General features: G+C 49.5%; 8 protein-coding genes across 8 annotated transcripts; 5 read left to right on the plus strand and 3 right to left on the minus strand.

The window, feature by feature from the left end:
* Positions 1 to 4,980: 4,980 nt before the first annotated feature.
* Positions 4,981 to 5,151, plus strand: DEU56DRAFT_734659 (uncharacterized protein; the record flags this gene model as incomplete). Its single annotated transcript, XM_041348397.1, has 1 exon — positions 4,981 to 5,151. A coding segment is annotated over one exon (171 nt), but the record flags the coding sequence as incomplete, so codon positions are not given.
* A 704-nt stretch (positions 5,152 to 5,855) lies between these two features.
* Positions 5,856 to 6,621, minus strand: DEU56DRAFT_911514 (uncharacterized protein; the record flags this gene model as incomplete). Its single annotated transcript, XM_041357300.1, has 6 exons — positions 5,856 to 5,949; positions 6,001 to 6,066; positions 6,121 to 6,198; positions 6,255 to 6,445; positions 6,495 to 6,532; positions 6,585 to 6,621. 6 exons carry the CDS (start codon positions 6,619 to 6,621, stop codon positions 5,856 to 5,858), a joined length of 504 nt encoding a protein of 167 aa, XP_041209670.1.
* Positions 6,622 to 6,952: 331 nt separating this feature from the next.
* On the minus strand, positions 6,953 to 7,687 carry DEU56DRAFT_870864 (carbohydrate-binding module family 50 protein; the record flags this gene model as incomplete). Its single annotated transcript, XM_041355663.1, has 4 exons — positions 6,953 to 7,267; positions 7,315 to 7,418; positions 7,474 to 7,606; positions 7,661 to 7,687. 4 exons carry the CDS (start codon positions 7,685 to 7,687, stop codon positions 6,953 to 6,955), a joined length of 579 nt encoding a protein of 192 aa, XP_041209671.1.
* Positions 7,688 to 7,831: 144 nt separating this feature from the next.
* Positions 7,832 to 10,280, plus strand: DEU56DRAFT_796761 (uncharacterized protein). Its single transcript, XM_041352911.1, has 10 exons — positions 7,832 to 8,247; positions 8,297 to 8,476; positions 8,533 to 8,541; positions 8,594 to 8,622; positions 8,673 to 8,766; positions 8,815 to 8,867; positions 8,926 to 9,051; positions 9,100 to 9,672; positions 9,725 to 9,741; positions 9,793 to 10,280. Exons 1-10 carry the CDS (start codon positions 7,906 to 7,908, stop codon positions 10,113 to 10,115), a joined length of 1,746 nt encoding a protein of 581 aa, XP_041209672.1. The 5' UTR covers positions 7,832 to 7,905; the 3' UTR covers positions 10,116 to 10,280.
* Positions 10,251 to 13,470, plus strand: DEU56DRAFT_796766 (uncharacterized protein). Its single transcript, XM_041352912.1, has 11 exons — positions 10,251 to 10,670; positions 10,725 to 10,919; positions 10,970 to 11,046; positions 11,099 to 11,181; positions 11,239 to 11,363; positions 11,414 to 11,502; positions 11,550 to 11,689; positions 11,746 to 12,527; positions 12,578 to 12,795; positions 12,852 to 13,129; positions 13,186 to 13,470. Exons 1-10 carry the CDS (start codon positions 10,410 to 10,412, stop codon positions 13,030 to 13,032), a joined length of 2,151 nt encoding a protein of 716 aa, XP_041209673.1. The 5' UTR covers positions 10,251 to 10,409; the 3' UTR covers positions 13,033 to 13,129; positions 13,186 to 13,470.
* Positions 13,471 to 13,884: 414 nt separating this feature from the next.
* On the minus strand, positions 13,885 to 14,574 carry DEU56DRAFT_796768 (uncharacterized protein; the record flags this gene model as incomplete). Its single annotated transcript, XM_041352913.1, has 4 exons — positions 14,445 to 14,574; positions 14,261 to 14,393; positions 14,102 to 14,205; positions 13,885 to 14,054 (listed from the first exon to the last, which is right to left on the minus strand). Coding segments are annotated over exons 1-4 (434 nt in total), but the record flags the coding sequence as incomplete, so codon positions are not given.
* Positions 14,575 to 15,110: 536 nt separating this feature from the next.
* Positions 15,111 to 16,594, plus strand: DEU56DRAFT_796775 (uncharacterized protein). Its single transcript, XM_041352914.1, has 7 exons — positions 15,111 to 15,298; positions 15,355 to 15,527; positions 15,579 to 15,675; positions 15,730 to 15,792; positions 15,848 to 15,989; positions 16,037 to 16,175; positions 16,222 to 16,594. The coding sequence occupies exons 1-7, from the start codon at positions 15,145 to 15,147 to the stop codon at positions 16,240 to 16,242; spliced, it is 789 nt and encodes a 262-aa protein (XP_041209675.1). The 5' UTR covers positions 15,111 to 15,144; the 3' UTR covers positions 16,243 to 16,594.
* A 147-nt stretch (positions 16,595 to 16,741) lies between these two features.
* Positions 16,742 to 21,248, plus strand: DEU56DRAFT_941062 (RNA dependent RNA polymerase-domain-containing protein; the record flags this gene model as incomplete). The annotated part of the gene is made up of 15 exons (XM_041358912.1): positions 16,742 to 16,759; positions 16,810 to 16,882; positions 16,936 to 17,085; positions 17,136 to 17,147; positions 17,202 to 17,374; positions 17,425 to 17,726; positions 17,776 to 18,247; positions 18,299 to 18,398; positions 18,454 to 19,287; positions 19,338 to 19,444; positions 19,496 to 19,537; positions 19,585 to 19,684; positions 19,742 to 19,753; positions 19,801 to 20,089; positions 20,143 to 21,248. 15 exons carry the CDS (start codon positions 16,742 to 16,744, stop codon positions 20,861 to 20,863), a joined length of 3,405 nt encoding a protein of 1,134 aa, XP_041209676.1. The 3' UTR covers positions 20,864 to 21,248.
* Between the last annotated feature and the right edge of the window lie 1,319 nt (positions 21,249 to 22,567).

A 22,567-nucleotide genomic window follows, 5' to 3' on the forward strand; every position in this document is an offset into this window, starting at 1 on the left:
TACATCCAAATGAAAAAGGTCACAAAGCAAACAATATTACCAGGCTGGCGTGATTGTTCGTTCGTTTTTGCTCGACAATGCCAAATATTCCCATGTGAAAGCAGTCAGCAGATATACGAAGATTGTTGCGATGCTCTACAATATATCGCTTTAAATAACTTGCTCATCTGTTCACCGGTTCACTGATGGCCCGAGGTCTACTCCCTTCTCCCACCCACTACTTCTTGCACCCCCACTGAGCTCACACTAATCGATCACTCGTGATAAGTGAAGACCATAAACCAGATCTTCCTCTAGAAGCCTGCAAAGCAACCGCTGGTGAAAAGCTCGGTATGTCATAGTGTTCCCATGAGCTCACTCACTCTGAATGAGCGCTCATAAAATCCATCGCTGCTCTGACGCGTGCTACGTTCAGAACTGACCCCGTCGAGGAGTCCAACAGACCATGCGGAAATTTATCAAACGTATCGCTAAGAAATTTTCTGTAAGCAGATCACTGAGTTGTCCTGATTCTGAATATGGCTGACATTGTGCAGAAATGCTTGAAGCGTTCCCGGAAGCCCATTCCTGCGGTTCAGGACATCGACCTTCAAAGTTCACCGAATCAGAATATCGAGGTAGGTGTTCGAACTCTTTATCCTTCAGTGTTTCTCGGGGGCGCCCAGGACACGTTGCATTTGAATCCTCCCACCGACGGCATGCATCCCAACACAACTGGGGGTCCCGGTGGCCGCGTCGACCAAGGCCCATCCGGAGAACTTACTTCGAAGGTACTTGCGTCAAATTATTTAGTCTTCGTCTCTATATTCCAGTGGTTGTGCAGGTTCTCGTCACCCCTCCTGGTGTGGAGGAAACATCTGGTCTCAAATCGGTTAGCGCCGAACTTCGGGATGCCGAAGGGGCTGCAGAACGCATGAAAATACTCGGCGGACCTGCGCCATCCGCCGCGTCCGCCGCCAACAATGCCCCAGCAGGTCTTGCTGCCGCAGACGACTTTCAGAACACATACCTCCAACCCCTCAAAATTTTCGACACTGTTATTGAGAAGCTCGCAAATGTATGGGCCGCCCTCCTTAGTTGGTACCGAACTTACCGAGGTATAGGTACATCCATATGCAAAGATGGCGTTGGGCGTACTTTCTGCTGCATCCAAAGTACGTTCCGTTGTGTCGGAGTTCTGTGTCCTGCTCAGAAGTTATGGTTTCACGTAGGTTGTTCTAGCTCAAGCGGACCGCGACAATTCCGTACTCGACCTTCTGAAGAAACTAAGTGAAGTATACACCTTCATGGCCCAGGACGACACTGTTGGCCAGATTGATTCGATGCGCGACATCGTTGGACAGATCGCACATCAGACTCGAGAGTGCGCCCATTTCATTAGGGATTACGCAGAGATCACGAGCTATTGTGAGTCGTGATCTATCGTGCTTTGCACATTCTCAATCTTCTACTTGTATTATAGGGAAAAGACTAGGGAAACACTTGGTCCCTGAAACTGATGCCATGATTCAACAGTACAAGGACACTTTGGATGGGCTTATGCAGAAATTTCGGGATCGAGCTCTTCTGGACGTAGCCATCTTCGTCCAATGTGCGGGTGAGCATTCGGACGTGCTTTCAACTCGTACGCCTACTCATACTCCTGCAGGTGAGACGTTGGATCTCAGCGATATTGCTTATGCAAAGGATGCAGGACTGGATACTAGGAAACAGTGCCTACCAAAGACACGCACCGAGATTCTCTCCCAGATTACGGAATGGATCAACAGCAGCGACGATGCTGCTCAGCGTATGTTGTGGCTATCTGGCCCTGCAGGCAAGGGCAAATCAGCCATCGCTCATACGATTGCCAAGAGGTTCAAAGACAGGGGAAGGCTCGGTTCATGTTTCTGCTTTGACAAGGCCGAAGAGAAGCGCCATAAAAAAGTTTTCTCCACCATCGCTCGTGACCTGGCTGATTGTGATCCGGAAATAAGACGAGCATTGGCGGATGCGGTCAAAAATAACACTTCACTCAAGAATTCGACGGATATCTTTCAGCAGTGGGAGAAGCTTGTCATGGACCCGCTAAAGAAAGTCTCTGCGTCGAGTGTAGGGCCTGTCTTGATCGTGATTGAAGCGCTGGACGAGAGCGGCGAAGAGAAAACGCGGCGGGACCTTCTCCGCATACTTGCCGATAAACTTCAGGACGAAGAATTTCCTAATATCACCGAACTCCCATCTAACTTTCGCATTCTTGTTACCTCGCGCCCACTTCACGATATTGAACAAGAGTTTAAAGGTGCTAATCATATTCTACGGTTGTCCATGGACAATATTCCACCAGAAGTCGTGGAGCGCGACATTCACGCCTTCGTGTCTAAGGAGCTGAAAGTGCTACCAGAGTTTCAGGACATAGATCTTGCACCCCTCGCTGCAAAAGCTGATGGACTCTTCGAGTGGGCGCGTCTTGCGTGTGGACACATCAAAAATACCCCTGCCGGTGTACGCAAAATGTCTCGTTTCGATGATCTCGTGAAGCGCAGGGCAGGAAAGCAGACAAACTTGTTGGACGATATCTATAAGGTCATTTTGAAAGAAATTATGAAGAGGGATCAATATTATGGTGACGAATATGAAGAAGCACTCGCAGGTTTTCGTTCCGTGATGGGACAGATACTTGGCACAGCTGAACCACTCCCTTTCGACTCCCTCAATGCCATGCGAAGCCACTTTCCAGACCGAAGCAAGCATGACAACATGGACATCATAAAACACATGGGATCCCTGCTCAGCGGCACCACGAACTCATGTTCCGCCATCCGACCCCTTCATGCATCCTTCCGCGACTTCCTGACAGACAAATCGTCCAGCGGAGACTTTTTCGTCGAGGTGACTGACGTACAGCGCGACCTTGCATTTGCATCACTTCGAGTGATGAAACATGGCCTTGGTTTCAATATATCTGATCTGAAGTCTTCATATATCCCTAACCGTGAAGACACGGGGCTTCCTCAACGAATAGAAACATCCATTCCCCCACATTTGTCCTATTCCTGCCGATTATGGGCTACGCACGTACAAGCAACAGACTTCGACACGGAGCTCGCAAATGAAATACGATCATTCTTCGTCCACGAGCGGCTGCTTTTCTGGATTGAAGCACTTGGCCTTTTGAACGCACTTGCCCTCGCAGTTGCCACACGTCCACTGATTTCCCAGTGGCTGAAGGTGAGCACATGCCCATTAGGCAATGTCGGACAAAAAGCTCACAAACAACCACAGGATCATTCTGGATACGAAGATGTGCGGTCCACCGCAATGGATGTGCAAATGTTCGTTCAAGTCTTTGGCGGCATGATTTTGCACAGCACGCCACATCTGTATTTATCGGCGCTACCATTCTCCCCCATCAACTCCACCATAGCTACCAATTTCACTTCAAGGTTTCCAAATAGCCTTCGTCTGGCCTCTGGACGTGATTTGAACTGGGCGGCTGTTCAGACTGTGATCAAGGGGCACACTTATTCAGTTTTGTCAGTCTCGTTCTCACCGGATGGTACTCGCATCGCGTCTGGATCTTGGGATACTGTCCGGCTGTGGGATGCAGCGACGGGACAGCCCTTGGGTCAGCCCTTGGAGGGGCACACTGGTTCGGTTTCGTCAGTCTCGTTCTCACCGGATGGTGCTCGCATCGCGTCTGGTTCTTTGGATAACACTGTCCGGCTGTGGGATGCAGCGACGGGACAGCCATTGGGTCAGCCCTTGGAGGGGCACACTGGTTCGGTTTCGTCAGTCTCATTCTCACCAGATGGTGCTCGCATTGCGTCTGCTTCGAAGGATAGCACTGTCCGGCTGTGGGATGCAGCAACGGGACAGCCATTGGGACAGCCCTTGGAGGGGCACACTTCTTTGGTTTTGTCAGTCTCGTTCTCACCGGATGGCGCTCGCATCGCGTCTGGTTCTTGGGATAGCACTGTCCGGCTGTGGGATGCAGCGACGGGACAGCCATTGGGTCAGCCCTTGGAGGGACACGCTGACTGGGTTTTGTCAGTCTCATTCTCACCGGATGGTGCTCGCATCGTGTCCGGTTCATACGATAACACTGTCCGGCTGTGGGATGCAGCAACGGGACATCCATTGGGTCAGCCCTTGGAGGGGCACACTTCTTCGGTTTCGTCAGTCTCGTTCTCACCGGATGGTACTCGCATCGCGTCTGCTTCGAAGGATAACACTCTCCGGCTGTGGGATGCAGCAACGGGACAGCCATTGGGTCAGCCCTTGGAGGGGCACACTTCTTCAGTTTCGTCAGTCTCGTTCTCACCGGATGGTGCTCGCATCGCGTCTGGTTCTTGGGATAACACTGTCCGGCTGTGGGATGCAGCGACGGGACAGTCAGTGGGTGACGGTCAGCCCTTGGAGGGGCATACTGGCTTGGTTTTGTCAGTCTCGTTCTCACCGGATGGTACTCGCATCGCGTCTGGTTCTTTGGATAACACTGTCCGGCTGTGGGATGCAGCGACGGGACAGCCATTGGGTCAGCTTTTGGAGGGGCACACTGACTGGGTTTTGTCAGTCTCGTTCTCACCAGATGGTACTCGCATCGCGTCTGCTTCGAAGGATAGCACTGTCCGGCTGTGGGATGCAGCAACGGGACAGCCATTGGGTCAGCCTTTGGAGGGGCACACTTCTCCGGTTTTGTCAGTCTCGTTCTCACCGGATGGTACTCGCATCGTGTCTGGTTCGGAGGATAACACTGTCCGGCTGTGGGACGCAGCGCAGCCATTCCATGACTCCACCAAGCCACCTTCCTCCACTCACTCTCTAGACATAACACCTCGCACACAGGAGAGTCTGTGTCCTGCTATACTATCTGACACTTGGAACAATCATTTCATTCGCTTCTCATCCACCTTGGAACATGCGCTGCGCAACCCCGCTGGCCTGCTCGAGGGTACCCCTTATCATGATTCCGATTCAACACCTTTCTTGTTGGGAGCTGATGGATGGGTGATGGGACCCAATCGTCGGCTCCTCTTCTGGGTACCTCCAGCTTCCCGATACGCATTTTATTCTCCTGCAACTGCAATGGTAATCCCAAGAGGTCGCGTCGAGCTTGATTTGAGCTGCATGGCACATGGGATACAATGGTCGAATTGCCTAGATGCGTGAGTTCTTAGTCTTTCCTGTCCATCCCTCGCATTTTCTAAATTTAACACATTTAGCTGTACTCCACGATGATTTTATTGCGGCAGTTGATGTATAGAGAGGCCAGATAGAAATATATGAACGAAGTTTGATTTTTGCATCCGTGTTGATCCTAACCTAATCGCCGCTCAACGTTGCTACTGTCTCGGACGATGTATCATGGCCAAATTTAATGATTACGCTTTGCTACAGCTCGTCGTCGTCGTTATATTCCTACAAGCGATTCGCTCGCCTGCAAACGACGGTCTCATCACCTGCGATCGCGGTAATCATGCGAGCATTGGTGAAATAAACGCCATCATCGGCGGCACAGTTCCACCACTGAAAGTGAAAACGGAGACAGGAAGTTGAACTGGGAAAATACTTCTGTTACTCAAGCTGGACGAACAGTGTATGGGAACGATATATAGGCTGAAGCGCAGCGTACCAAGTAATACTGGAACATGGGAAGGATGATAGGGTGGCGCTGGACATAAGCTATGTATATGTCAGTAATCGTAAAATCATGGTAATGAGATGGAGATGGAGCAATACAAGTAACACAACAGGTGTCGCACATCGTCTAGAGAATGAAGAACTATAAAGAAATGATCCCTAGAATTTGGAACAAGCTAAATAAGATGTTTTGCACGCGCGGCGAACTAACCACCGGGGGATTGCCTGCCCGCTCATGCAATCAGTGGCCCGCGCATTCCGTCACCTCGACGTGCGGAGCGAATGGCGCGTATGAGCACAACAAAGATCGCGAAAGTTACAAGAACCCTGGCAAGAACATGAACAAAAAAGCCATAGACATATTTCAATGAGGCATACCAAATGACCCAGGCAAAACCTTCCAGCGCGTTAAGTTGACCGCAGTACACGAACACGCTCTGGGTACTAGGAAGATCGGAGGTAAGCAATGAGAGAGCATAGCAGGAAAAATGCACCAACTTGCAATTCAGCCCTCCACCGAGAGCTGCGGTTATACTTGCAGCGCCAGCGGTCCAGAAGATCCATGTTAGGCACAGGCTATGGAGAGTATGTCAGAAAAGTTCCACTGTTCATATCAAAGGATGTCAACTTACAAGACGACATGAGAAGCCACACTACTCAAAACATTGTCCGGAATAGAAAAGAAGAAAAACATGTAGGCAGCAGAGAATACGATCGTCCATATTGAAGCGAACAGTAGAAACCGAGTGCGGTCTCGCTCTGCTAGACTGAAATAGTTGTGGTGGGCATTAAATTGTGACGTGAGCCAGGCTGAGATTGCAAGCTACCACAGGGGTTTATTATTTCACCGTTGATATAAAATGAGCACATACTTCGATGATACTGAAGAAGATAATCATCGAGAAGACAACTGAAATCCATGGAGTCAGTCGAACTGAATGAAGCAGAGAACCGAGACTCACTAGGGTGTCCCCTTCGCATGTGGGTATCAAAAGCCATTGCGCTAGGTAGATATATAGGACTTGTTTGGCTGGTGTTCGTGACTGTTCGTGAAAGAGGAAAGTTGGATAGAAAGAAACAAGTTTTGATGGAGACCAGTGGAGACTGCGCGAAAGTTGAACAGAACCACAGTGGCTGTGCAACTGCGTTACCACATTCGGTTCTGACGTCATCTGAATAATTGAGTAACCGACCACATACACTGCTATTGTACTCTGGAGTCGAATGCGACACAAAGGCAAACTCGTGATATCCAAATTGTCCATATGCGATGAGCAATAATATACAAATGAGACTATGCTGCGAGGAATATCTATTGAATATAAAAACCCTAGAAACGGACGCTGATAGACATCCCTTCGTCTGGCACGCACACACGGTCACCGGGCAAGAGCTTGTCGCAGTCCACTTTGGGATTGACAATAAGGAGTTTGTCTAGAGAGGAATTGTGGCTGTTGGCGATATCCCAACAAGTGTCTCCGGGTTGCACGATGTAGGAGAGGGTCGTTGAAGGGCATGGAACAGGAGCGATGCGTGTTGGCAGCAGGACGAGACGCCAGACCAGTAATAAGACCACGGCGATGATGAGAAAGAATGGGAAAAGTGTACGATATGCTCCACCCCGCGGATTGTAGCGGGTACCGTGCTACAGCTAGATTGAGATAAAGCGCATGCTGTAGCTAGGGGACTTACCTCATCCAGGGCCAAGAGGCGATAACCGTCAGTGCCAGTGGGGGCAGCCTCCAGGTCACTGTCTTCGTCTACTTCTTGAGGGATGGAAGAAGGCATTTCAGACACTGAATGCAGGTGTGAGCTGCGAGCGACAATGAAGCAGCCTCCAAAGCTTCATACCTAGCGTGAGTTCTCCGAATTCAGAGCCCTCTGGCCCTTTGTACACCAATCCTTCACGGTCACGGAAATAATACCGCCCACTGTCGGCGTCGTAACCAGCTCGCTTCATGCCTTCTGGAAGCCTGTAATCATCCTAAAAAAACTCCGGGTCAGCGTGTCGAGCACAAGGTCAAAGGTAAGGTCGTACTTCGTCGTACTGCGTCCAGCGCCCCATAATGTTCGTCGCGCACAAAAGGCCAACCAGTGGATAAGTGCTGTATTCACGAAACAAGAACTCCTTCACGTTTAGGATTGAAATGGAGACTGAAGATGTTTTGACGCTTGCACAAGCAATATATGCGGAGAAAGCCGAACATCACTGCCACTTGTCAGCACGGCGTAGCTCGCCCGCTAGGGGTTACCTGTGGAAGTCCAACCTTGTTACTGAACATTATGCAAAAGTTGGCCAAGACCTTGTTTCCAATGTACTCCGAACTCATATTCAAAGTCGCCTTACGCGGAGACACATTGCTCACTTCTCCTCGTTGGAACAAGGGGACAGCCTTCACGAGCGAGGAGCGCAAAGCTTTGGGTCTAACAGGTAGACTTCCCTCCCGCGTCAATACCATCGAAGAACAGTGCGAGAGAGCCTATGATCAACTGTGCTCCCGTGAATCTCCCATCCAGAAGAACTCATTCTTACAGAGCCTCAAAGAGCAAAACTGGGTTCTTTACTATTCCCTGTTATCTAGACATCTCAAGGAGTTGACTTCTATCATATACACGCCTACAGAAGTGAGTTCTTGCCTTGTATCGAATGCTCAAGTGATCGAGTGTACTTCAGGCAGAAGCGATTGCAAACTATTCCCATCTTTTTCGTCGCAGCGAGGGCTTATTTCTCGCTTTCCCGGATCATGACACCATGGAGGAAGATTTCCTGGAGCAAACCCGTGGCAGAGACATTGATCTGATAGTCTGCACAGATGCAGAGGCCATCCTTGGCATTGGGGATCAAGGCGTTGGAGTAGGCGCATTCCCCTTACTCAGCCTTGCCACTCTCACCAACGTCTGGCGTCATAGGGAATCGGGGCAAGTCTCCACTGATATGTCATGAATGGGCATTCTTAAACAGCTGTTCTAGATATCGATTGCAAAATCTGCGATATACACGTCCGTTCGCTCTGCCCTCCATTTTTTTAATTGAACTCACACGGTGACAGGTTATTGGCTGGGATTGACCCGGCGAAAGCGCTCAGTGTGACGCTTGATGTTGGCACTGACAATGAAACACTTTTGAATGACCATCTCTATGTTGTGCGTGACTTTTTCATCACGGCTGCCGTTCGCTTATCAGGCAATCAGGGATGGCCGTCCAGAAGGGTCCGGGGTGTTGAGTACGATAAATTCATCGACAAGTAAGTTTGACATACCACTTAGTCGGTCTTGCCTTATAGGCCTGCCGCGCCTTCATAGGTTTGTCCAGTTGGTCCGCAAATATCAGCCACATTGCCTGCTGCATTTCGAAGATTTTGGGGTTACCAATGCTCAGCGACTCCTTGAGCTGTACCGGAATGAGCATTCTGTGTTCAATGACGATATGTATGGTCACATGTCGTCCGTGCTCCAATTAACACTAACGTAGTGTAGCCAAGGAACTGGCGCGGTTACACTGGCCGCTTTGATGGCCGCCGTCGGGGTGACAAAGTCGAAGCTGGCGGATCAACGCTACGTCATTTTTGGAGCAGGTTCTGCGGGGCTTGGTATTGCAAAACAAGTCAGAGACGCCATCATGCTTGCAGACGGCGTGTCCCGTGAGGAAGCGAACAAGAAGTTCTACCTCGTTGATCGCTTTGGTCTCATCAAGCGGTCTCTTGGCTCTGATAAGATACGCCCTGCACTGCAAGAGTTTGTGCGGCCTGATGAAGAATGGAGCAATGTTCCGACTAATGATGCGGGAGAGGTTGAACTTCTGGAAGTTGTCAAGAAAGCACAACCAACGGTTCTGATAGGATGTTCGACGAAAGGTGGTGCTTTCACTGAGCGCGTCGTGAGGACAATGAAGGAAGGCTGCGAGAGACCTATCATTTTGCCCCTCAGCAACCCTAGCAACTTGGTGGAAGTTGATCCGAAGGATGCGAATGACTGGACAGAAGGGATGGCTCTGTTAGCCACGGGCAGCCCATTCCCACCAGCTAAAATGCCGAACGGCAAGGACTATGTGTAAGCCTGTCATATCGTGGACATCATGCACGTGCTGATTTGCAACTTGCAGCATCGCTGAGTGCAACAGTAAGCTCATGCAATATTACCTGTTTGTGCATACTGACATGCTACTTTCAGATGCCCTCATTTACCCTGGACTTGGATTTGGTTCCATGCTGTCGCAATCCAGGCAGATGACCGACGGGATGATTATCGCAGGCGCACAACGTCTTGCTGCTCTCTCTCCTGCACTCAAAGACCCGAACAGCGGTCTGTTACCTGACTTTCAAGATGCTCCAGCAGCGAATCTTGAGGTTGCGATAGCAGTAGCGGAACAAGCATTCGATGAAGGCATCCAAGGAGTCAGCTGGAGCAGAGAAGAGGTGAGAATCAAGGCAGAGGGCAAGCAGTGGAAGCCGGTGTATGGCAAGTACGAGTATGATGAGCACGGTGCGAAGTAGTCTTGGTCCGTTTCGCAGCTTTGAGAACTTGAAGCAAGATGTCTAATTGAAATTCGGCTGCAAAGAAGGACAGTCCCAGATCCTTCGATCTTGGATACTTGCGCGGCCCATCGCGGTGCTTTTATGCACGGTCTTCTTCGATATAAAGCCAGAAGGTTGTAATGCTTCCGTGAATCTGTTCGAGGAAGAACCTCCAACTTGCTTGAAGACCTGTCACGATTTCGCGTCGGTCACAAGTGTGACTGGACGCGTCTTGGTCCAAGATCAAGCTCGAGATTTTTGTCCCCAACCGAAATGTCCTTTTCTAATCTTTTTGGGTCCCTCGCTGTCGATATGGACGGCGACGAGAAACAGCAAGAGGAGCATGTCACCAAGAAGATCAAAATCACCGCCAATAATGGATGGGAGCATGTCTTGGCAAGAGGCGGAATCAAATCGCGCTTTACAAAAATTACTACTACACAGGCGACTGAACACCTCAAGAACTATCGTCCTCGAGCACAGAGACAAAATCTTGAAATACTTATATCGTTACCTTTGGATATCCTATTCGAGGTAAACCAGGTCCTTTGTCATATGATCATTCGAGATAATTATAATCGCGTCCAGATCTTTGGAAGGCTGCTTCCGCTCGACTTACTTCATCTCGCACGCACTAGCAAGGCTCTGCGCGGTGTACTTATGCATCGCTCCTCTACCACCGTGTGGATGGCTGCGCGCTCCAATGTGAAGGGGATGCCTCTTTGTGCTGATGATATGTCAGAACCGGCGCATGCGAGTCTCGCGTTCGATACACACTGTCACGTAAGTGTTCTAATCATAGCATCCGGACACATTTCACCCGCCATGCATAGAATTGTCTCAAACCAAATGTGCGCAATGTCGACTGGAATCTGCGTGTCAGGTACTGCCAAAAATGCTTCAAAGAGTGGTGGGTTGATCTCGTTTGGTAATGATGATAGACTTACTGATTGGCGCTTTAGCACAGAGATTATCGATGATAAGTTCAAAAAAGGATATGGATTGAAGTTGCATCAGTGCTTGTCATTGAGCATGACGCATAATCGTTGGTTTTTCCGAGTTTGTCTACTGGCGCGTGTCCTTACTTGATTTCACCTTCCAGGAAATGACATCCGTTGTCTGAAATCAGACAGGGAAGCATTGGTTAATGAGTTGTTAAGCCTCGGGCCAGAAGAAAGATCTGTCCTCCGAGGGAAGAGGAGAGATGAGACGCTTATTCGAAAGGAGGTATGTCTCTCATATTTAGTAGTCTCATTTTGTTTGTTGAGCGTTTGCAGCACGCAATTCTGTGCAACAAATGGACGGACGGTGAACAACAGAACCGATGGAAGGAGCTCGACCAGCTGAGAAGCTTGCGCTATGACGCGTAAGTCTTTCGTTCGATTCAGGGCGCTCGCTGCTCACCAATTACAGTATCGTGGAGAAGTTGACAGAAGTTGGCTGGGGGGAAGATATCGCCAAGCTTCCAGATCGGCATACTGCGCGAATCTACAAGTTGACCCATATTGATGATCATCCACTTGTCAAGCAACCAAAGCCCTTGACTGATCGCAGTAAGCCTCTCCATCTGCTTATGATCGTTCATGTTCCTTCGACATTTTGTATCCAGTTTGGCAAAACATTCAACCCAAAATGGTTGAATTCATGGGTCAAATGCGTGAATTCCGCATTCAACAAGAAAGAAAGCAGCAGATTAGGGAGCGGCAGAGCCTCGTCGCTACGATATATAGCGACTGGCAACGGGAGAAAGGATATCACCGATTTCTCATGCCTACTGCCGCTGACCTTTTCAGGATGCCGCGGGTTCGCAATATCGCGGAGTTGCCTGCTCATATGACCGTCACCGCGGAAGATTTTCAGCCCATTCGCGAGGAACTCTTTGATATGGTCGACGCTTGGAAGCGTCGCACTAGGGATGATTTGCGGTCAGACTTGCCATGGCAGCTTGACATCCCGTACTGGGTGGACCTCTCTGTCGATTGCGAGGGACTTGCTATTGCTGTCTTTACGTGCACAGAGTGGCTTTGCGAAGACATTTCTGAGCCTAATGACTCGCCTCGGTACATGTACTTCCCGGAGTATCTTCACCATAGGTGCAACCGGATCCGGCGGCGAAAGTGGGACGAACTTGACCCTGCTAACACGCTCGCAATGGGACAAGGGTATCCGGGAAGTACGGTGCAACGAGAGTGGTCCATGGATGGTCTCGAAATCGATAAGAAGGCTTCCCGAACCGTGAGGAATATCCTCGATGCATGCAACTTAAACTGGAGAGAGACAACAGTGCTGCAGCTCGACAACTTGGATCCTAGGCTGGTCTGCCTAAAGTGCAGCTACGGCAACCTCTGTGACGGAGAAAGGCCTATGATAGTCCGATCATGGCGAGAATCTGTATGTTGACCTGTGAGCTGAGGCGGGACTGTGTTGACGAGAAATTACAGGTCAAACATTGCGCTAAGAAGCATTGGAGTGACTCGAGCGTAAAGTGGCAGAAAATTTCGGATGAGGAGACTAAAAGTCTTCGCCAAGACCAGGAGCAAGCGGCCGCGAGCACTACGCCACCTCTGCGCAAAATTTGGCGCTGCACTCATTGCCATAACAAGCCTAGAGAACCGGAAAAAATGACTGCGCAGGAAATGACGGATCATTTAGAGGATCAGTAAGTAGGGTCACCATGTATGCGCACATCTCTTGACTGAAATCGATTCTGCAAAGTCATTCGATGGATCCAGTCGACCAAGTTGCAGGAAAAGACTACGTTCAAGCTTTGGACGTGCCTCCTATAGCCATTCCTTCTGTGAAGCTGAAGCCAAAAGCCGTCGACCCTCCGCCCTTTAAATATGGTGTTTCGACCAGCTCAAGACCAAGCTTCTGGGATAGATTTCTGAGTCCATGAAGTCGCTATTGCGAACCCTCAGAAAGTACGCAGATATTGCGGTTGGGTTCACGGGCTTGACTACCCATTCGTGTATGATAATCGTACACATTCGTAGCCTGGATTTTCGAACCTCAACGAAAGCTTGGATCATCAGGCCTATCAGTTGACTTACCTGTAAAAATGGTCGGAAAGATTAGATTCAATTCAATTCTAGCCATACAACAGTCAGAAAGTCAGATAAAAAAATCCAGAATCCAGTTAACAGTCTGCCTTATACGTCATACATCACCACATCTTTCAATTAGGCCCAAGCGCTGGAAGTGGAAGGAATAAGCTCCTCGATCAAGTTGGTGACAATGTCATCCTCGCCGTCTTTGGTGGTGGGAGGATGGGCAGCCATTTGCTCCGTCACTTTGGCGTTCAATTCGGGATACGTGCCTTCAGTAAAACCCATCTACAAAATCTCATCGTGAGATATCAAAGAGACAAACAAGAATAAGGAGTGTACCTTAGACAATTTCCTCATGATGCGATCCACAGAACGGTCCTCGTGATGTTTGGGGCCGCGTCGTGGAGGATGTCCAATGGTGTGGCTGCGCCTAGGGACGCTGAACATCTCGAGTTGGGGGCACACGCCCCTAGCATTGCTTACAATACGGACCTGAGGTGCAGCGGGCGTAGCAAGCTGAGAGGGCACGGGCACGGCTGTTGGAGCGAGGCATGGAGGTACTGTCACCTCAGGGGCTGGGGTCGCCGCAGGAAGCCCTTGAGACGCAGATATATCTGCAAAGACGACAGGATAGCCGGAAACATCATTGCTACAGATGCGAGTCAATATCCTCTTGATCGCTACGAAGGGAAGTGAAATACCTTCCACTAGATTCCTGTCCTTGTATAACAGTAAAGCCTTCGAGGTCTGAAGTACTTAGAGAATATTTGGGGCGATAATTATCGCGTTGGGATATTACTGTTTTCTTGCTAGGCCTGATAGGGCTTCCCAAAGGTGCTATCCAGGTGCGCGGATTGTAGCGGGTACCGTGCTACAGCCGGATTGAAATAAAGCGCAGGCTGTGACCAGGGGACTTACCTCATCCAGGGCCAAGAGGCGATAACTGTCAGTGCGGATAGGAGTGGCTTCCAGGTCACTGTCTTCGTCTACTTCTTGAGGGATGGAAGAAAGCATTTCAGACACTGAATGCAGGTGTGAGCTGTGAGCGACAATAAAACAGCATCCAAAGCTTAATACCTAGCGTGAGTCCTCCGAATTTAGAGCCCTCTGGCCCTTTGTACACCAATCCTTCACGGTCATGGAAATAATACCGTCCACTGTCGGCGTCGTAGCCAGTTCGCTTCATGCCTTCTGGAAGCCTGTGATCATCCTATAAAGCTCCGGATCAGTGTTGAGCGCAAGATTAAAGGTAAGGTCGTACTTCGTCGTACTGCGTCCAGCGCCCCATGATGTTCGTCGCGCACAAAAGGCCAACCAGTGGAGAAGTGGTGTATTCACGAAATAAGAACTCCTTCACGATTAGGATTGAAATGGAGACTGGAGATGTTTTGGCGCCTGCACAAGTGCAATATAACACCGCGGAGAAAGCCGAACTGCGTAAGAAATGATGGATCATTTATAGGATCAGTAAGTAGGGTCACCATGTATGCGCATCTGATATCGATTCCGCAAAGCCATTCGATGAATCCAGTCGACCAAGTTGTAGGAAAAAACTACGTTCAAGCTGTGGACGTACCTCCTATAGCCATTCCTTCCGTGAAGCTGAATCCGAAAGCCGTCGACCCCCCGCCCTTTGAATATGGCGTTTTGACCAGCTCAAAATCAAGCTTCTGGGATAGATTTTTGAGTACATGAAGTCGCTATTGCGAATCCTCAGAGAGTTGGGTTCACGAGCTTGGCTACCCATCCGTGTACGATAATCGTACAAATTCGTAGCATATATTACTTGAACCTTGACAAAAGCTTGAATCATTGGGCCCATCAGTTGACTTACCCGTAGCAATGGTCGGACGCAAGCTTTAGTAACTGTCATCACGATTAAATTCTCTGTCTGCGTTACGAAATGATTACTAAGCACTCCCTGTAAGTCCGTGTTCGATGAAGCTCGCACTTATCAAGTCATGGCCACATCACAGGCAGCCCCAGTGGACCCAAACTCCATGCAAGATGTCACACCAACGCTAGCAGAAAATGGGACGCCTCCACCAGAGGGGGAAGAATCTCTTTCCGAGACTCTTTACATCCAAAATCTCAATGAGAAAGTGAAGATCGACGGTGAGCATCGAAACATGCCAAAGCTTGGCCAACACTGATTTTGCTTCATTCCATAGTGCTCAAGGCTTCACTAAAGGGCCTGTTCAAGTCATATGGGGAGGTGCTGGATGTTGTGGCGCATAGCAACCTGAGAATGAGGGGTCAGGCATTCGTCTCGTTTGAGTCCCCAGAGATCGCGCAGAAAGCTATGAAGGAAGTCCGTGGCTTCCCTCTCTACTCCAAACCTATGGTATGTCTTCCTTAATTCTAAACTTATTCCGCCCTCACATGATTGTCTCAGCAAATTTCGTTTGCGCGGTCGCGATCTGATGCTGTTGTCAAACGATTGGATGCTACCAACCTTGAACAGCACACAGCAAAGAGAGCTGAGCAAAAAAGTGGGTTTTTCTTGACAAGGGTTACGACAAGCTAAGAAAAGTTAATTTGTGCAGGACGTACGCGATATTCGAACCCTTTGAAGCAGAAGTTCAAGGCCAAGCGGATGGCCGCAGAAAGTTTGTGTTACAACTTCATATTCACCAGCTGCACGCTGAATGATATTCCTTGTAGTCGACGGAGCTGCTGCAGCTCCTGCAGCCAGGCGTCCCAATGTCCAGATGCCAGACGAATACTTGCCTCCCAACAAGATTCTTTTCCTTCAAAATCTGCCCGAAAGCGTTACCAAGGACCAGCTTATGGCCCTTTTTTCCCAGTATGTGAATCCGCTCCGCATTTGGAAGCCCTTTCTGACTTCCTCAGGTACCCAAACCTCCACGAGGTTCGGCTTATCCCAACAAAAAAAGACATCGCGTTCGTCGAATACATGGACGAAGGCAGCGCCGGGGTTGCCAAAGATGCTCTTCACAACTACAAACTCGATGGAGAGAACAAGATCAAGGTTTGTGGACACATTTTCTTCAAGAATTGCTCTCACTTCGTTTCAGATTACATTCGCCCGGAAGTGATTTCGCTTCTTGTATTGTGGTGCTTTGGGATACTGTATCATATTTTAATCGACGGTACTCGAGTCAGAGCTCTGGAGTAGTCCACCTTTTTCGCCATGACTGCCTCAACCCTACTCGCCAAATGATTTCAAGACCAAGGTTCAAAGATCAGCAAATGACTGAGCGTGATTTAAAAATTATACTCCGGTCCGCGCGCATGGTGATGTGCAACCGAGTCCCGGACTGCAAATCAGACTACCTACGAACTTGAAGGAACACCGTAGCAAGGCCTAGAAGACGTTCGCGATGCGCTCGCGGAGTAGCATAGAAGCTCGTTGTTCTTGATGAACCAATACAAACCACTTTACGGCACTTCTAAAGTTACTCACCCCTGATTGTGTACCTTGGGGTTGGCGGTTGTACTAGTTTCAGCCTCGCGATTGGAAAGGGTTCATAAAGACGCTGGTTCATCGATAATCTGTTCTGATACTCCTTCAAAGTTATCAATCATCAATCAAAGATGGATCCGAAGACTGTGGTGAGTTTGTTCGCTTACTGTGTCGCACTGGGTCATCATGCCTTCCCTAGGTGTATGAATCGTCAGACGACGAGGAATACTCATACGGCTGGGACGATTTCAAGATCCAAGTAGCATCGTTGGGTACGCGTTGGCAGCTTGCATTGAGGAATTCAATTGATATTTTGGCTCTGCAGACCACTTCGAGTCTCCAACTCGACCATTGACAAAAGCCCTCAAAGAAAAACTTGCTATTTCGCAGGAGATAACGCCTCGAGCGCCTAAGGTGGATATGCATTCACGAAGGCGGGTGTTGCATGATAAGGAGTTGCGTGAGATTGACGAAGGTATAGTGTCCAGTTTGCTCAAGTGAATATGTTATTTACTGCTCTCACAGTAGCTCGAAGACGTACGTTACATCTCCATAGTTCTCACTTTTATTGATTTGTATTATCCGAGCCAGCGATCGAGTCGGACAGCGATTCCGGGTCGCAACCGTCGACCGAGCAGTCTTTGTTCTCGAGTCGCACGACCTCGATGTCATCCGTCGAATCCACGGGCCTTAAGCGCGCGCCAGACTGGTCGCTGCCTCCCCCACCAGCTGTCAAACGCAAATTTGCACCAACCACACCAACTGTAAGTAAACATAGTAATCTTTCATCTAATGTGTTTTCATAGTGCTGCAGGTGAATCTGCCGCAAGTCGGAAAAAACCGAAAACACTGTTCTCCTGAGTTCGGTGTCGAGTTGAATATCAAGCACATCGCCCATTGCGAAAAGGCTCAGGTAGTCCTCGATCGACATGAACTCGCTTGGGGAACGATTTTTGAACTGGCACGAGGCGTCACTCGCAACATGTGGACGTTCGAGGATATGACGGAGCATCGTCTGCAAAAGCTCAAGGGTTCAAATGCTCAATCTGCCTGGAAAGTTGCCGCCGTCATGAAAGACAAAGTACCGTCTGCGATAGGAGCGCCATCAGAACTTTGGTATTAATTTTATTTCGCCTCCAAATCGCGAGCTAAACTTGATCGAAAGGGTCGAATACGATCGGGAGCAGCTCGCGATTGTCGAAAACAAAGGTCGCGGTTTGGGAACTATGGGACAGTGGGAAGGAAAGGACAATTGGTACGGAGGGAAGATTCAACAAGTTGCCCGCGTCGTGAAAGCTGGAGCATCGTTTCGCTTCGAACTCGAGAAACCAGAGATCCGGAGATCCCATCGATTCGCTCGGTTCTTGGGGTCTCGGCGCATCCTCCAAGTCCGCGTACCAGACAACCTTACATACGATAAAGTCGGCTCGGCACTTCGAGAATTCCTAATTTCCAGTAAATTCGTGCTGTGCGGCCGCGTCTTTGTGCCCTTCCATGCAAAAGAAGGGAGTATGTACCTTCTAGAAACGAGCGAGAATATTGATCGTCAGTCAACCTTTAACGACGGGGACAGTCACCGATTGACACTTTACAACTTCGTGAAGTGGCACAACCCTCTGAGGTTGAATTCGACGCAGGTGACTACAGTTTCGTCTATATTGTACGGCTCTGATGCGCTCCCCGTGTAGCCCATCAGCAAGTGGTCTACACGATGGGCGCTCGGCCTATCAACGTCGGTACCAACAATCGAATTTTCTCCAGAAAACATTATCTTCATTTGTGACCAACGTAACGTTTCCTCTAGCTCCTAGTAAACTGCGGTGCGCTGACTGCTGTATTGTAGATGCTGTGGGATGGGGCGAGGGAAAGCCTCCAGCCGAAAAAATCATGACTGATGGGTGTGGTTTTATCAGTGGGGCGGCCTTAACGGCCATTATGCGAGTGATGAAGTATTCGAGTCGACCGACCGCCGTACAGGGGCGCATTGCTGGCGCCAAGGGAATGTGGGTTCTCCACCCAGATCCTGCGCATCAACTCGCCGATGGACCACCCATGATTTGGATCCGCGACTCTCAAAACAAAATAAATCTTGGCTCCCTACACGAAGTTGACAAAGCGCACAGGATTTTTGACCTTCTCGCGCCATCCAGGGTAACCGGGCCAAGCCGTCTGTCCAGCCAGACGCTTGTCAACTTGGCGCATGGCCGTGTTCCCTTGCCCGTTCTGAAGGAGCTCATGGCGGATGGGCTTCACGAGGAAGTCCAGCAGCTGACAGAATGGACAGGCCCTGATTCCATGCTTATGGTCTGGCGGGCTGTGGAGCAAGCCGGTCGTGTGGTGACGTCGAGGCTGCGGCGGCGCATTGCTGGGCAGGCACGAGCACTCGGCCTTGGCCAACTCCGGCCCAACGATGAGCTAGCTGAAATTGATGACAACGATGACGCCGCAGTGAACCAAGCTGTGGGTGCCCCGGTTCACCAGGGTCGCAATCCTCACAGCGGTGAACCACTAACTCTACATGAATCTGTCCTGGAACTGCTCCAAGCCGGTTTTCATCCCCTTAAGCTTGACCGGCTTTTTTATAAACTCGAGTACGTCGTGACCCTCGTCCTTGACGAGTACATCGAAAAGTTCCATATTCCGGTCAAGGAGTCTCTGGAGGCATACATCATACCGGGTAAGTAGCATCTCCCGTGATCATAAGTTCCTTAGCTAATCCGGCGGAAGATCCATATGGGGTCCTCGAGGAGGGCCAAATCCATTTTCGCTCGTCGGACCTCATCACCGACCCCGAAAGCGGAACCCAGATGGATATCGTGACCGGGTCTGTTTTGGTGAGCCGTTTGGTTCATTGCAATGAACTGTCCTGATGCATTAACGCACAGGTGTGGAGGAATCCTACGAGACTACCCTCAGATGTCCAGAAGGTAAGAAAATCATGTTTCATCCAACAGCCTCATCAAACATGAATCAGGTCACCGCCGTCAGCCATCCCAAATTGGCTAATTACTTTGATGTCATCATATTCCCTGTGAAGGGGGAGCGCTCACTGGCAAGCTACTTGGGTGGTGGAGGTGGGTACCTGTTTCCATTCTTTTTTCCCTGCACCTTCTGACACGTCCGTTCTATAGATTATGATGGAGGTGAGTTAACCTCTTACATTTTAATCGTTTAATAATGGCTTTCAAAGACACGGTCACGTTGGTATGGTCCAAACGCCTTGTCGAAAACTTTCACACCACTCCGCTGTGTACGGCGCCTGCAGGTTTGAGTAACGACTTCGAGCGAGAAGTCGAACATGTTGTGGACTTCGACCGACGAGTATCCAAGCTCTCTGCAAAGGAAGCTCAAACTGCCTTCCAGAAGGTTCTCCTTCTTGGACTCGCGGAGACAAAGATCGGATTATATTCGAAGTTCCATGACCTCGCCGTGTATGAACGTGGCTATGCGAGTGCTGCCGCCATTCGTCTGGCATACATGTGAGTGTTTTCTATCTATTGCTATCATGTTCGCCTTATGTTATGTGGTGCAGGTTTACTACCTGCCTCGATGCGAGCAAGACGGGGCTGCGGGTCAAAGCCCATGTCTTTGACCAAGACCGCAAATCATGTGGGAACCGCAAGCCCTATTATATGGTCGCTCTCGAACAGAGCACTGAGGGCCAAGAAGTATCAACGCGCAAGGGCTCAACTCCGTACATTCTCGATGCCCTTGTTGATGAGGGCCGTCGCCTCCGCGACAACTTTCTCAAGCAATACTCCGACCTCCGCAATTCTTCTACCAATACGGAGGACCAGGACCTCACTTCCCCTTACATGTCTGCGACTCGCAGGGCAACGCAAGCTTCGCACGCCGGTTTGCAGATTCTGCGAGACAACTTACGTGTCATAGAGGTCCATGTCCAAAGGGCATATAAGGACTGGCAGCTCGCTGTTGCTCTCCAGAAGAATGTCCCAAAAGTGAAAGGGGCTCCGGATCCCAAGGCACAAGAGATCCAAAAATCAGTACAATCCTTTGCACGGCGGCCGGAGGTACTGTTTTTTTCGGGCGAGGAACTAAAGATCATCATGGCATCTTATGCATACAAACTGAGTGGTGCATTCGGCTTTTCGGTTGCTTTTGCAGAACTCTGCGCCATCAAGGCGCGAGTTCAAGGTGCTGTACTTTTCGCACATAGATTTTCAGACGTGATGTGTATCCCTAACAATATCCTGCGAGCCATTTCACAGGCGCAGGATGACGCAGATGATTGAATGTTGCATATTTTGTCGGTCATATAGCACATCTTGATTCTACCAGTTGTTTCAATCTCTTGTTCAAGTTGCTCTCGATCTTGCACGCATTAGCTTATCTACTGTACTACGTAACAACAATTGACACGTCTTGATTTCCCCCAGAGCGATTTCGAGTATTCCCTCGAAGCACAACGAAGGGCATTTACTGCGATTCGGCGAAGCTGAGACATTCAAAATCGATATTTCCGTCCGCATTTCGGCTCTCCTCTAAATTTCTTCACGACATTAGCCCACACGAGACTCATCTTCTGCTTACAACTAAGCGTTCCGTGGTTAGGTACGTGCAATCGCTCTGGAAAATAGCTGATATTGACGAACATATATTTTTAGTACATAACAGGGGGAAACCCTTGTGTGCCACCAACTTAAATTTCGCTACGATTGTCGCGCATCATTAACCCGCGACAGGGCGCCGCAGTGCATTTCCATTTAGTGGCGGTGTCTTGATGAGCTGCCGCCGCTCGTAGGCGATTATCTCCCCCTTGCTGGCCACGACGGGCGAAAAAACTCTCGGACATCTGTGTCGTGTGTCGCGCGTCACTCAAAGTTTGACATAGCTTGTTGGAGCAGATCGGGATCTAATGGTTTCAGCGTCTTCTCGTGATGGAGTTGGCAGCTGCGCTCGTCAGATACACTGGCACTTACGCATGTTCAGAAAGCTCACGGTTGATCTCTGGGCGACACAGTTGAGTTGGAACCCATAGTCTTCCACTATGGTAGCCGGTAGATCAAGGTGCAGTAATAATTCCGAGTCTTCTTCTCGGTGCCGGGTGCATGGCATTATCAGTGATCACGGGTGTAAGAGCAAGCGACGAGAATCCCGCTCAATATCCAGGGTACGAACACAACATAACGGGCTGGACAGGAGGTTTCAAATTCTTTGGTCTGTTAAACGTTGGACGACAGCTTTTGCGATACACTGGTGTATTAGACTCGTAACCAGTCTGACTATGCGTCAATTTGAGATGCTGAGATTTATTTGACGTAGTCACCTCGAGTATCCGTGGTATTATAACGCCAGGCTGGTCACGAGCCTACCTGAGTATGGTGTATATGACATTGACGTGCTGATAGTGGCGTAGAACTATGGCAGTTAATCACCACGGGTCACTGAAACGCTGAAATGATATTTAGCGTGCTACCCCGCCGCAATGCGCACAACTCTGAGGCTTTACCGTATGTTTCCCATATACACCGACATCTCACAAGTAGACCTATATAATTTTTGTGGGTAAAGTCGAGTACTGTGACAAATTTAGTGGAGACCTTGTTTTCGGGATTTCCCATTGAAAGTTTCCTTATCCGACATTATGTAAGCTATCTACCTGTTTCCAATGTTCCTGTGGACCCTTCCTTAGACTGCAGTACCATGTGTAGCTATATCATTCAAATTTCAACAGGAGTATCCTCTCCGTGTAGCCACAATAATATTAGAGCAATATAGTTTGGGTGTTCTGAGTTCAACGAGACTGGACGGTGAAATTTTGAAACTACCGAATTTGGCGCTGTGCCGCAAAGGCCCACAGACAAGGCCGCATGCATATATTGAGACATGTATTTTGTGTGGTCGTTGAGTGAACAAGGATTGTGTTTCAATGACCCGTGATTGACTGTCATAGTCAACGGCACTGACTTTGATGCTCTACCCCGCTGCCCGCAAGG

The sequence above is a fragment of the Suillus clintonianus genome, assembly GCF_016758775.1.
Source record: "Suillus clintonianus strain FC179 chromosome Unknown DEU56scaffold_26, whole genome shotgun sequence".
NCBI lineage: Eukaryota > Fungi > Basidiomycota > Agaricomycetes > Boletales > Suillaceae > Suillus > Suillus clintonianus.

Excerpts from the sequence above, each read along its gene's own strand:
- DEU56DRAFT_796761 (XM_041352911.1), top strand. The coding sequence starts at position 7,906 with ATGCAAAAGTTGGCCAAGACCTTGTTTCCAATGTACTCCGAACTCATA. Across the intron at positions 8,767-8,814 it reads TGAATGACCATCTCTATGTT|GGATGGCCGTCCAGAAGGGT; the intron begins GTGCGTGACTTT and ends TCAGGCAATCAG. Across the intron at positions 8,868-8,925 it reads TACGATAAATTCATCGACAA|GTTTGTCCAGTTGGTCCGCA; the intron begins GTAAGTTTGACA and ends GCGCCTTCATAG.
- DEU56DRAFT_796766 (XM_041352912.1), top strand. The coding sequence starts at position 10,410 with ATGTCCTTTTCTAATCTTTTTGGGTCCCTCGCTGTCGATATGGACGGC. Across the intron at positions 11,690-11,745 it reads AAAGCCCTTGACTGATCGCA|TTTGGCAAAACATTCAACCC; the intron begins GTAAGCCTCTCC and ends TTTTGTATCCAG. Across the intron at positions 12,528-12,577 it reads TCCGATCATGGCGAGAATCT|GTCAAACATTGCGCTAAGAA; the intron begins GTATGTTGACCT and ends GAGAAATTACAG.
- DEU56DRAFT_796775 (XM_041352914.1), top strand. The coding sequence starts at position 15,145 with ATGGCCACATCACAGGCAGCCCCAGTGGACCCAAACTCCATGCAAGAT. Across the intron at positions 15,793-15,847 it reads CAAGCGGATGGCCGCAGAAA|TCGACGGAGCTGCTGCAGCT; the intron begins GTTTGTGTTACA and ends TATTCCTTGTAG. Across the intron at positions 15,990-16,036 it reads CTTATGGCCCTTTTTTCCCA|GTACCCAAACCTCCACGAGG; the intron begins GTATGTGAATCC and ends TGACTTCCTCAG.